General features: G+C 35.1%; 1 protein-coding gene across 6 annotated transcripts in view; it reads right to left on the bottom strand.

Moving 5' to 3' along the window:
• Nucleotides 1-12500, bottom strand: part of LOC115218630 (activating transcription factor 7-interacting protein 1) — a 110157-nt gene that overhangs the window by 77941 nt on the left and 19716 nt on the right. The window contains exon 2 of one of the 6 annotated variants that reach the window (XM_036507457.1): nucleotides 8675-8758. The exons of 3 other annotated variants lie outside the window; for them this stretch is intronic. In XM_036507457.1, coding sequence (XP_036363350.1) covers nucleotides 8675-8755 — 81 coding nt within the window. In that variant the 5' untranslated portion in view covers nucleotides 8756-8758. Of the gene's footprint in view, nucleotides 114-8674; nucleotides 8759-12500 lie in introns of those variants that run through there. 2 more of the 6 variants (XM_036507450.1, XM_036507461.1) reach the window with 2 other exon arrangements.

Here is a 12500-nt window from a genome sequence, read left to right as displayed (position 1 = left end):
TGGTTTTCTTTGATTCCATTGCCCTTCTCTCCCTTTGCTGTAGTGCCTTTGCTTCCAACCATTCTGCTTTAGTTGCATATTTTTTGGGACGACCCATGTGGAATTGAAAAATTCTAATATGGAAACAAATAGCACAGTATGTAATTGTACTATTGTAGTGTGATCAATATGCTAAACAAAATCAATATATTACCTAACAATAAACGCAAAGGCACAGAAAATAACCCAAGGCTTTCATTATTCAAAGGACCATCGTTTACACATTTGTGTATAAAAGAATGAAACTCAAAAAATTTCTGTAATTTTGACATGATAAATAGACATAGTGTAAAAATTTTTACAAATATTCTCAAAGTATCTTGAAGAAAAACTTTGTTAATGAAAACAACTGAAGAGAGAGAGATACAAGGAAACAGAGGAGAAAACAGAGACACAAATGAAGTGAGAAAGGAGCAAGATGTCAAAAAATGCTATCTCACAATGAATAAAAAATTAGTTTTCTGAATTGTGTTGTTGAAATGTTCAATAATAAAAGAACCATGAAAATACGTTTTGATAAAAACATATTAAAATTTGAATGCTAAAGAATTTTCTTTCAGTATAATTTAGGTATATATAACTAATTGATAAACAGCTTTATTATAATATAGACACTTTATATATACTGTAAAAGCCCATGTAATTTACACACATTTTTTCACAAAAATAAAAATAAACTTTAGGGTGTGCGTAAATTACATGAGTAGGTTGTTTCCAGAATTTGTTTTGAAATTTTTGTTGTTGAAAAAAAGACATCATCATCATTTAACGTCCGTTTTCCATGCTAGCACAGGTTGAACGGTTCGACCGGGGTCTGGGAAGCCAGGAGGCTGCACCAGGCTCCAGTCTGATCTGGCAGTGTTTCTACAGCTGGATGCCCTTCCTAACGCCAACCACTCCATGAGTGTAGTGGGTGCTTTTTACGTGCCACCTGCACAGGTGCCAGGGGAGTCTGGCATCGGCCACAATCAGTTGGTGCTTTTAACGTGCCACCGGCACGGAAGCCAGACATGTAAACATTCGTACCAGAAGTTGACTCATTTAATGTCAGAATAGTTTTTTACAGAAAAAATAATAGCTTAAATACACACAATGAAGTTGACTTCTATTTATCCGAGGCTTTATATAGCTATGGTGCGACCTCATCTGGAATTTGCATCACCGGTCTGGAACCCCTATCTTGCCCGGGATATTAATCATCTGGAAACCGTTCAGCGACGTGCAACCAAGAGAATGCCCTCCATCAGGCATTTGCCATATTCTGAACGCCTTACTTCCCTGGGCATGGATACATTGAAACTCCGACGTCTGGCAGCTGACTTGGTAGACATCCATAAAATTATTAACCATCTTAATAACAATAACACTGAGCACCTTTTCAAACTCCATCTGTCTAACACCCGTGGACATGTTTACAAAGTCAGAAAACAGCACAGCTCCCATGACTTTCGAAAACATTTTTTTACGCTAAGAGTTGCTGAAGCATGGAACAAACTGCTGGCATCAGTTGTTAGTTGTCGGAGCACTGCATCCTTCAAAACTTCCTGAGATTTGCCAACACTACACCTGATTTTCTCCCCTCCATACACATGCAAGCATGTATCTGACTCATACACTGTTCACTTTCCAGACATTTGTACATTACTGCATATGCTTTATATGCACTTTTAACAAGTTGTAGTGCACCTGAGCACTATATACAATAATTTCATTATTATTATTATTCTTATAATCCTTATTTGGTTTTATTCCATGAGAGTACCTTGGTCAGCCTAAGAGCTTTTCAGCTGACCCTTGTATAAGTGCTGCAATTGAGAAAGCAATTATTAAAGTCTCTACGGTCTAGAAAATTCTTAAAAATTCTAGTTTTAATATATTTTTTTATCAAAATGTAATGTTCTCAGCTAAATAACTTTAATTCTCTGCAATTGTTTTTTTCAAATCTTAATCTGAGAGAAAGCATTTTTTTTAATGTCTTGCTTCCCCCTCTCTCTCTTTCCACATCTTCTTTGTTAATATATTTTCAATAGTTGATTCCTTTGTTGAACCTCCACTGCTTATGTTACTATAGTTCATATAATGAACAGAAATAAAAAAAAAATATATCAATTCCCATGCCTGTATCTCTGCAATTGTGTGTTTATATATGTTATTAATACCAACATGTACAAATATATATATATATATGTTGACTGAAAAGATATAATAATCACATTAGAACCAACAGTAAGATTTTCAATATGATTATTGTCGCAATATATCCCCTAACATTTTTATGATGCCTTTAAAAAACACCTTTGAACAACAGAGATTCTGTGTCTGCAATTTTTTAAAAATAACTTTTAGTGATTGAAATATATATTATGCAAAACAAAATATATAAATAGACATATACTTCAAATGCAAACAAAATATATTCATATGCAAAATATAGTCATTCACAATTATAAAATAAAAAATATATTAATACACTGTAAATGCAACTTCTTCAACTTGAACCAACAAAGTAGATGTTCAAAACTCTTTCTCTATGATTTAAACACATGTACTTAACACACACACACACACACAGAAAGCACTTTACTTGCTACCAAGACAACAACCATTTGGGGAGGGATTTGAGAAGGTAATCTGAAATCACAAAGGATAGGATGAAATCAATTTTATCCAAGCCTCCCCACCCAATCTGAATGCAATTTCAAGTTACCGGAGTAGGTAGGCAATTTGAAATTGTTACACGGGCATTATTTAGAAGAAAAGAATCAGAAGTGAATTTGTGGATATGGCTGTTTGGTATGCTGTATGCCATAGAATATACCCACATGATCCCTGCTATTTCTAATATAATAAATGACCACGTAGAGGATGGAGTACTTTGAGTTTGTTTAAAAGAGAGATTAAAACTGCGATAAAATAATGAAAGAAATATTTACTAAGCAAGTGAGTATCAGTCAAATAAAGGATACAAAGGAAAATTAGATGCACTGAATCAGAAAAATTACACAACTAAAAAATATTGGAAATCATATATATAAATATCATTTAATGACTAGCAGAAAAACCACCAAGAAAGCAATCTTTATACTAGTATTATATAATACAAAAATATATTACACACACACATGTATGTATTATGTGTGTATATATATATATATGCAACTTTTTCCAACATTACACAATTGTATAGCAGAACTGAAGCAAATATGTGATTGATTCTTCTAACCATTTCATGATTATACTTGTAATGAGTAGACTGCTCACCTGCTTCACAACTTTGGAGGGTGTTATTTGTTGTTTTTTTAAATTAATATATTGTATGTATTTATTATGCTAGTGTTGACCAACTAAAATTTCAAGCTTAGTATTCACATCACAAAATTTTGATCAAGATTTTAATCTAAATACAAATACTGTAGTGCAGGCAGACTCAAGTGGATTGGTATTAAAAAGATTAGGATAATATAGTGCTGGAGTTTTAATCACATTAACCACTAAGTACATCATCATAACTATTAAATATCAATTATTCTGTTATTTTAGAAACTGAGAAGCTAACAAGTTTTCAATTTACTTTTAGTCATTCTACAGAACAAGAAAATAAGATCCTACCATCACCAATATCATAGTGTTGGTTTCTTTTAGTTTATTGTGCACCCACAGACATTAAATTAAAATAAATATATACAAAGAAAATTTTGTATCCAGCATCTTTCATACTTATCCTACAACAATTACAACTTTAATACTTTCATATTCATATTTTTCAGCATGTTTTGCAGAATAAAATGACTGCTTGACAACTGATTTTGGTATGTTTATGTCTCAGTAACCTAGCTGTTTGGCAAAAGGGATTGATAGAATAAGTACAAGGCTTTAAAAAACAAGTACTGGGGTCCGTCTGGTCAGCTAAAATTCTTTGGCCACAGTCTACAGACTGAAATGAGCAAAAAATTAAAAATAAAGATAAATCCAATATTAAGGATACTTATAAATCAGTAGAACAATGAAGATCAGTGATATATTACAAAAGTTCACCCACTTCCAACCACCAACTTAAATCAATTGAAGAAACAAGTTACATGCTCACACTCTTTTATCCATATATGTAAACAACAAGATGTCTCTACAAATCTACTTGACTTGCTTGAAACAACCAAACCTCCCTCAAATCATACCCTACTATCAGAGGATAATGTGGTCCTGGGTGCAATGTGCTAAGGAAAAGAATGGTGATTGGTAGAATGCCTTTGATCATAGGTCTGTTCAATCAGCGTGCACAAGGGGCTAAACCATAACAATCACCTCCTACTTTGGATGTAATCAACAAAGCTAACTTCAGAACTATGTACTTTCAGGTTTGATTCCACTACACAGCACTTTGCCATGGATTGAACAAAGACTTATGAGTGAAATTTAATAGACAGAAATTGTATAGGGGCCCATGTGAAGGATTATTTCTGCTCTCAAGTGATGAACACCATTTGTCATGTGGTTTGTTGAGAAGGAAACTGACAACTTTGACTAAATATTGCAATTTTCTTAAGCAAATAAGATGTAAACCAGTACAGACACACACATGCATGTATGTGTGTGTGTCTAGGCAAATTGAAAATGAAAAACTGAAAGTCCAAAGGATGTAACATTTTATATATATATATATATATATTGGTGACATCCTGTACCCATATATGCATGTGTATGTATGTATGTATGTGTCCAGGTAGAAGCTGTCTGGCACAGCTTCTGCAACACTACAACTAGGTGCAAAAACAGCTGCTGAATGACTCAAGCATTGATATGATATATCTTGACTTTGATAAAGTTGACCATGGTATGATATGTCACAAACTGTGTGATCTCAGCATATGCAGAAAACTTGGAGAATGGCTGCACAACTTTCTAAAGGATAGACGTCAGGCAGTAGTGGCCAATGAAATGCAAATAGCATTCCACAGGGCACTGTCTTGGGACCACTACTGTTCACAGTGACTCTTTCAGACATGCCCTTGGCTGCTCAGATAGCTACCCTTGATAGTTATGCAGATGACACAAAAATCTCTCAGACAATACAAAATCCTGGAAATATTGCACATTTCCAACAGGAGTTGGACGCAATATACAGGTGGGCTGAGGACAACATGCAGTTTAATGCAGAAAAATTCCAGGCCCACAATGCTAAATGACATGCAGACAGGATACACTGGCCGAGGAGGAATTCAAATCCCTGAATCAAAGTCAGTGCGTGACCTGGGCATTGACATGAGCAATGATAATGGTAATAAAATGAGCAATGGTAATAAAATGCAGACGGCTGGATGGATGGACCCTCCGAAATTTCAAAACAAGAGAAAAGGAAACATTGATGATCCTTTAAAGGACATACATTCTCAGCCACTAAGACTATTGCTCCCAACTATGGTCACCACACAATAAAAAATCCATGGTAGAGCTCAAAGCAATGCAATGAAGCTACACTAAGAAAATCGTCTCAATGAAACATGTCAGCTACTGGGAAAGACGTAAAGAATTAAAACTCTTCTCCTCGAAACAAAGGCGGGAGAAATATGCAGTGATATACATCTGGAAAATACTAGAAAGCGTTGTACCAAACTCAGCATTGAAAGTTACTCAAAGTGTAGAACGGGATGCCACTGCATAATGCCAATGATCCCGGCATCATAATAAAAATACAGGACCAGATACTGCAACAGCTTGGGTTTCAAGGGCCCACAGCTCTTTAATATTCTTCCAAAATGCCTGAGAGACCTGCATGGTGTGGATGTAAGTGTCTTTAAAACAAAACTAGATCTTTTCCTGTTACGGGTTCCAGACAAGCCTACCTCACGGCAGGAAACACAGATGACCTTTATATCTACCTCATATAACTACTTTTTTTAAACACCCAAGGGAAATAAACCATAACACCTGTACAATATTTTTTTTAAACACTCAAAAGAAATAACCCATTTCATTGCTTATGTTCGATTACTTTGAATATTGATCTTTTTGTGTGTTCTATTTCTAATTTTTGCAGACAATATCTCTTTCATACTTTGACACGCGAGTAGAATTCATGTCTGGAAACCTCATGACATACTTAGACTGTTGAAAACAATCAATAACAGGGCCCTTTCAATGGATCCTTCTATCTACTACATATTACTAATATTTTATTTAAACAACCCATAACACCTGCAGATTTTAGCGAAGTGATCAATATTTGATTCTCACGATCAGCCGACCTAATTCTGCATTTCACAACTCACACTTTTGAACTGATAAACATTACCATTGCACTTCCTTAATTTGAATCTTAAACATTAAAGACTTCATTCATACATTTCTATACATACATACTTTCTTGAATACCAATTACTCTGATAATTCTGCATTTTTAGAGTTACACTTCTTCCATGACAGTAGATATTTTATTCAACGTATTTGTAGTAACTTCATGCAGGCATAGCATGGATCCTCGGTTGCTAAATTTAACTTATCACTTCAACAGCACTTTTCTCACGGTAAAACCATAGTTTTTCTGTGAATGACAGAAGTTAATACATTTCCCAGATACCTTCGTTAAGCAGAATAATGTCTTTACCTCTCACCAACCTCTCTCACTAAACTTCCAACAATCTTTCTCGCCAACCTCCAACAATCTCTCCCTCCACCAGCAGACAGTTTTTTGTACTTTTTTGTGACGGAAAATACATCTTTTGTGGCAGTTGTAACCAAATTCCTTTCTCACATCAGAGTAATAAGGTTTTTCAATAGAACATCTTGACCGGGAATTACTGGGTACACCAACTAGAGTGTGTGTATATGCATATATGTATGTATATGCACATATATATATATATATATATGCATATGTGTATATATATACGGATATATACATATATGCATATATATATTTGGATGATGTGGCTGTAAAACCTGCTCTGTGTAAGCATTCGACTTGTTTAGGCACGCTTATGTTAAAAAACAACTTTAGAATGACATACCTCTGTCAAAATGCTAAAAATAACTAACCAGCAAAAAAAGCACCAAGATTCAACCAAATCGAAAACTCAAACCAAATACTAAGTTAACAAAGATGAAGCATCCCATTTCCATTGCAAGCGCACACACATATTCACATACCCTCCCTTTTACATACACATACATATATACAGAGGTGAAATGCTGCTTGATTTATTTTTTCAGCATACAATTTTCATCATTCCACTACCAAGTATAACATCACCCCTTCCTTTCTCATTCATAAACACAAGAGATTATTATAGTACATTATCTCAGTAACCATGGAAGCTATGAAAAAATTACATCACCCCTTCCTTCGTTATACATCTATCACCCCTTCCTCATTCATAAACAAAAGAGTATTATTATAGTAGATTATCTTGATAACCATGGGAGCTATGTAAAAATACAAAGCCCACCATCACCACCGCATCATTCTACACATATCTGTAATTTTTCGCGCAATTCCACCCAGTCGTTTCACCGTGAATCTCAAGACAAGAAAGAATAGCCCATGTCAAATTTATATGTATAGATATATATATTTGCATGTATATATATGCATCTAAATATGCATATATATATAGACAAAACCTCTAAGTAATTTAATTAATAGTGAAAGATATTATCTATAATAAATCATATAGAAAGAATTTAAATATAATAAATATTATTCTAAAAATCACTAAATTAAATGAACATTAAATTGACTACGCAAGTTTTGTGACTATATAATTAAATCGATAATATTAAAATTTAATATAAATTTGATTTTAAAATATACAGCCACTTGTCAGGTCAAAAATAATATAAAATAAATGAAGATATAATAATTAAACAATGAATATAGAAATATATGTATCCTAACAATAAAACTCAACTTGTGTTTCTGTGTGTGTAATCATTAAAACATTGATTTAATTATGGACATAGAAAGAAATTATACATTAATCCCTATTTTTGTAAGCAGCTGTATCTGTAAAAATTTTATTTGCAGAGAGCAGAAGGCTGAAGTCGAACCTTGCTTCCGGAACAACAAAGACCAGCTGCCTCACCAGCCCACTTCTTAACTCAACAAAATTGGCATTCCCTGTCCATTTTATCAAAGGTCACGTCTGGGTGATTGGAGAAATCATCTGCAGGCCTGTATCTGAAGCCAGCTCTCATCCAAAATGTGCCCCTTGCAGCAGCAACATTTCTTTGACATAGACCTGCTAACCAGTTTTTCCTAGCCTCAAGAAGTGAGCGTCGATTACGATTACGCTGGCTGGCAAGACGGGCCTGCTTTGTTTCTGCTGACTCCTGAAAGAGTGTGTGCTGATTTCGAATATGCATAGAAGCAAGACGGGCCTGCCTTGCATCAATAGGCTTATCAAGTAGTGAGCATTGATCACGATGACGCTGGGCAGCAAGACGAGCCTGCCTTGCTTCTGCTGACTCCTCGAGTAGTGAACGTTGATCACGACTACGCTGTGCAGCAAGACGGGCCTCTCTTGCTTCTGGTGTTTCCTGAAAGGAATAGTAGAGCACATATGAAAGTGCAATATTTAAATGGGATACACGAGAATGTGTGGAAGCGAAATCGAAATGATATGAATGTTGAAAAACATACCTGTGAACGCAACTCCCTTTTTCGCTGTTTTAGGAGGGCATTCCTTTTGGAACAGAGCATTGATCGTTTTCGGTTAGGCATTATCTGTAAAGATGGTTTTTACTGAGCCAAACGTCATGAGATTTTTTAAAGAAGCAAATACTAAGTTTAACGAAAGTATAGTTTTTTGCAACTTGAACCCATCTCTTAAAGTAAAACGCTAACGTTTTTGAACAAAGTATTAATCTTTATCTGTTATTACAGGTCAAAATGTATAACGATAAATAAGAAAAAAATTAATGAAATGTTTAAAAAAAAACATGCAGCTTTGAAGGACAATATCGGTAAATTGATTAGAAAGAACAATAGTGAATAACCAAGAAGCTAAATGATAAGAGATCATCTATCGTTTTCAATTAGGCATAAGCTATGATGGTTTTAATAGAGACGCATTAAAAAGATGACATAAAGAATTGCTTTAGCAGTTAGAAAATGCTTGACATTTCAATCATCACCAAGAAATGAAACTGTAAGAATTTACGGGAAAATTGTATCTAAGAAGTAAAGCAGAAATGATTTTTAACTGTACTGCCAAACTTCTGCAGCTTAAGAGCAGATGTATCCAATTTAAGAAAAGTGAAGATAAAAGCTAAGTGAAGAAGTATTGAATAAGTCATTCTTATACGCTTATAGAAAAAATAGACACGTACCTTTTTAGAGAGCAAAATGTACCCGAGAGCTGTTTTACTGAACCTCGAAACACTACTATTTATATCAACACACAACCCCAGAAACAGTGAGGCATTCAACACTATTGTGCAAAATCTTCCTTTACTAACTAGAGATCCAAAAATGAACAACATCCCGAAAATGCATAAACTCATCAAATGCAAAAAGCAACACAAATCGCTAAAGAGACTACTAACAAATGCAAAGCTTTACAAAACAACCACGAAACCAACGGTTAAAAAATGTGCACGCCCAAACTTTGGAACCTGCCCCAACTTGAAGGCTCGGATTTCCTTCTCAAACAAGGACAGAGGTTCACAATTAAAACTAGTTTCACTTGTGCTTCTGAGAACCTAATTTATGTAATAACCTGCTCGGGTTGCGGACACAACTATATTGGACAGACAAGTATGACCTTGAGAAGGAGAACAACTCTACATAAAGAACAAATCCGTTTCCCCGCAATACAGGCAAATTCCTCTCAGTGAACATATAGAAAAATGTGCAGATAACATCAAACCAAATTTCACAGTCTTCCCCTTCTACCAGTGCAAAGACACAATCTCTCCACAAGAACATTTAAATAAAGAAACTTTTTCGTTGAAAAATACAGAACACGTCTTAATATGCACGCATAACCAACATATCTTTTTACATATTTCACGATTACATCACGAATCCCCTCACTAAACAAGTTTTTGAAACCCTTTTTTGTGTGTACATATATATTCCTCTCCCCTTACGGAAAGCTGAAGTTATCTCCCTAACCTACAACAAAAACAATAACCAATTAGCTCCCCTCATTTCTCTACTTGTGAAGGCATTCACTCGTAAATATCATCACACATAACATGGACAAAAATTTCTTCTTAAGAAAATACATATTCAAATAAGTAAACCATAATATCATGAATAGCAAAAGTGAAACCAGTCGATATATTAAAAATTATATTAAACTATGTAAAGTGTGTGTATTTTCCTTTTTTTAATTTCTTATATATACATATATATTATATATTTACATATATATTATTTATATATATATATCCGATCGTGGCCGTGCCAGCCTCGCTTGGCCTCCGTGCCAGTGGCACGTAAAAAATACCATCCAAGCATGGCCGTTCGCCAGCCTCGTCTGGCACCTGTGTCGGTGGCACATAAAAAGCACCCACTACACTCATGGAGTGGTTGGCGTTAGGAAGGGCATCCAGCTGTAGAAACACCGCCAGATCTGACTGGCCTGGTGCAGCCTTCGGGCTTCCCAGACCCCAGTTGAACCGTCCAACCCATGCTAGCATGGAAAGCGGACGTTAAACGATGATGATGATGATGATGATTATATATATATATATATATAGATATATATATATATATATATTATATATATATATTATATATACATATATACACATATTATTTATAGATATATACATATATTATTTAGAGATATATATATATATTATTTAGAGATATATATATCTTATTCATATATTGCTGGCAACTAAGTTCCCGACATTTATCTAAATTTTGGAATTCATTGCATTTTTAAATTTTGGAATCTATTTTTTTTGCGATTCTATTTTTGTATCATTTTGGAATCTATTTTGTTTTTTTTTCTAGTTAATTTTAGTTCTTTTTTTTTTTCCGCCCAGATCATTAAAATGCAATGTCAAGTTAAGAAAAACGAACATTTTCGACACCTTCCTTTTGCTTTTAATCAAGGTTCCAAGGCTGCAGAAGCTGCTCGCTACATTTGTGCTGTGTATGGAGGTAGTGCTATAGCTGAAAGAACCCCTCAATTGGTATTCCAAGTTCAAAAATGGAAATTTTGACCTCAAAGATGTCCCTTGTTTTGGCCGATTAGTTGAGTTTGATGAAGAGCGATTAAACCAACTTTTGCGTGAAAATTCTCATCAAACAACAAGGGAACTGGCAGAGAAAATGGAATGCTCCCACACTGCTATAGAGAAGCATCTTCACTTGATGGGAAAGGTTCAGAAGTATGGAGCATGGGTTCCGCATGCTTTAAGTGACAACAGTAAAAATCAATGAGCCACAATCTCTGCTGGTTTGCTTGCTCATCACTGCTCAACTCATGGACACAAGCAATGATTTCTTTACCGAATCATTACTAGCGACGAAAAATGGTGCCTGTACATCAATATGAAGCAGCATACGGAATGGCTTAGCCACAGTAAACAAGCAACAACACGCGTGAAACAAGATCTTCATCCGCATAAAACGATGTTGTGCTTATGGCGAAACTGGGAAGGGACTATCCTAAATGAATTGCTTGAACATAACCAAGCAGTCAACGTGGAACTCTATGTTCAACAGATGGAAAGACTCAACACGGCTATTCAAGAGAAAAGACGTAATCAGCAGCATGATAACACCCACCCTCATATCGCCAATATGACCAAGGAAGCCATTCAAATGCATGTCTGGGAAGTTCTGCCACACCCACAGTACTCTCCTAATTTGGCACTAATGAATTTCCACCTCTTTTGATCTCTTTCAAATGCTATGTGCGAAGTGTTGTTCAATACTGATGCAGAATTTAGAGCTTGGTTGAATATCTACCACAATAAAGTCCATTCAACCCATGCAAGCATGTGAAAGTAGACATTAAAATGATGATAAAGAATATTTTTACATATTGTTTCTTTTGTTTAGTGCATAGACAAACAGATGCACTACCTGCATATATGAGTGTTTATGTATTTGCGCACACACACACACACCATAGTCAATTTTCCTTACATTTCTTACTGTATATCCTCTCCTGTACTACCTCTTTGATGAGGCCTCTTGGTGCATAGCCTGGTGCCTTATATCATTCTGCAGGCACCTATCCCTGATGATTGGAGATTAAATAAATAATTAAGTGGAAACATTTGGATATTTGAGCATGTGCAAAAGCCCAATGTCTGCTGGCAAACATTTGCACAAATATTTTCCTTTCAGGTGCTGAAAGGTAGCAACCCCCACCCTTCATATCAAAACCACAGCTTTAGAGCTGCTATAAAATAGATACAATGTAAGGTAGGCCTAGAGGTTAAAGAAATGCTAAAGCAAAGGTGCGTATATGTGTATCAAGTGCAAGAGACAAGATAGA

Source organism: Octopus sinensis, linkage group LG1 (genome assembly GCF_006345805.1).
Source record: "Octopus sinensis linkage group LG1, ASM634580v1, whole genome shotgun sequence".
NCBI classification, from domain to species: domain Eukaryota; kingdom Metazoa; phylum Mollusca; class Cephalopoda; order Octopoda; family Octopodidae; genus Octopus; species Octopus sinensis.
The sequence above is the reverse complement of the archived record's forward strand: the minus strand, read 5'-3'. Positions and strand labels throughout refer to the sequence as shown.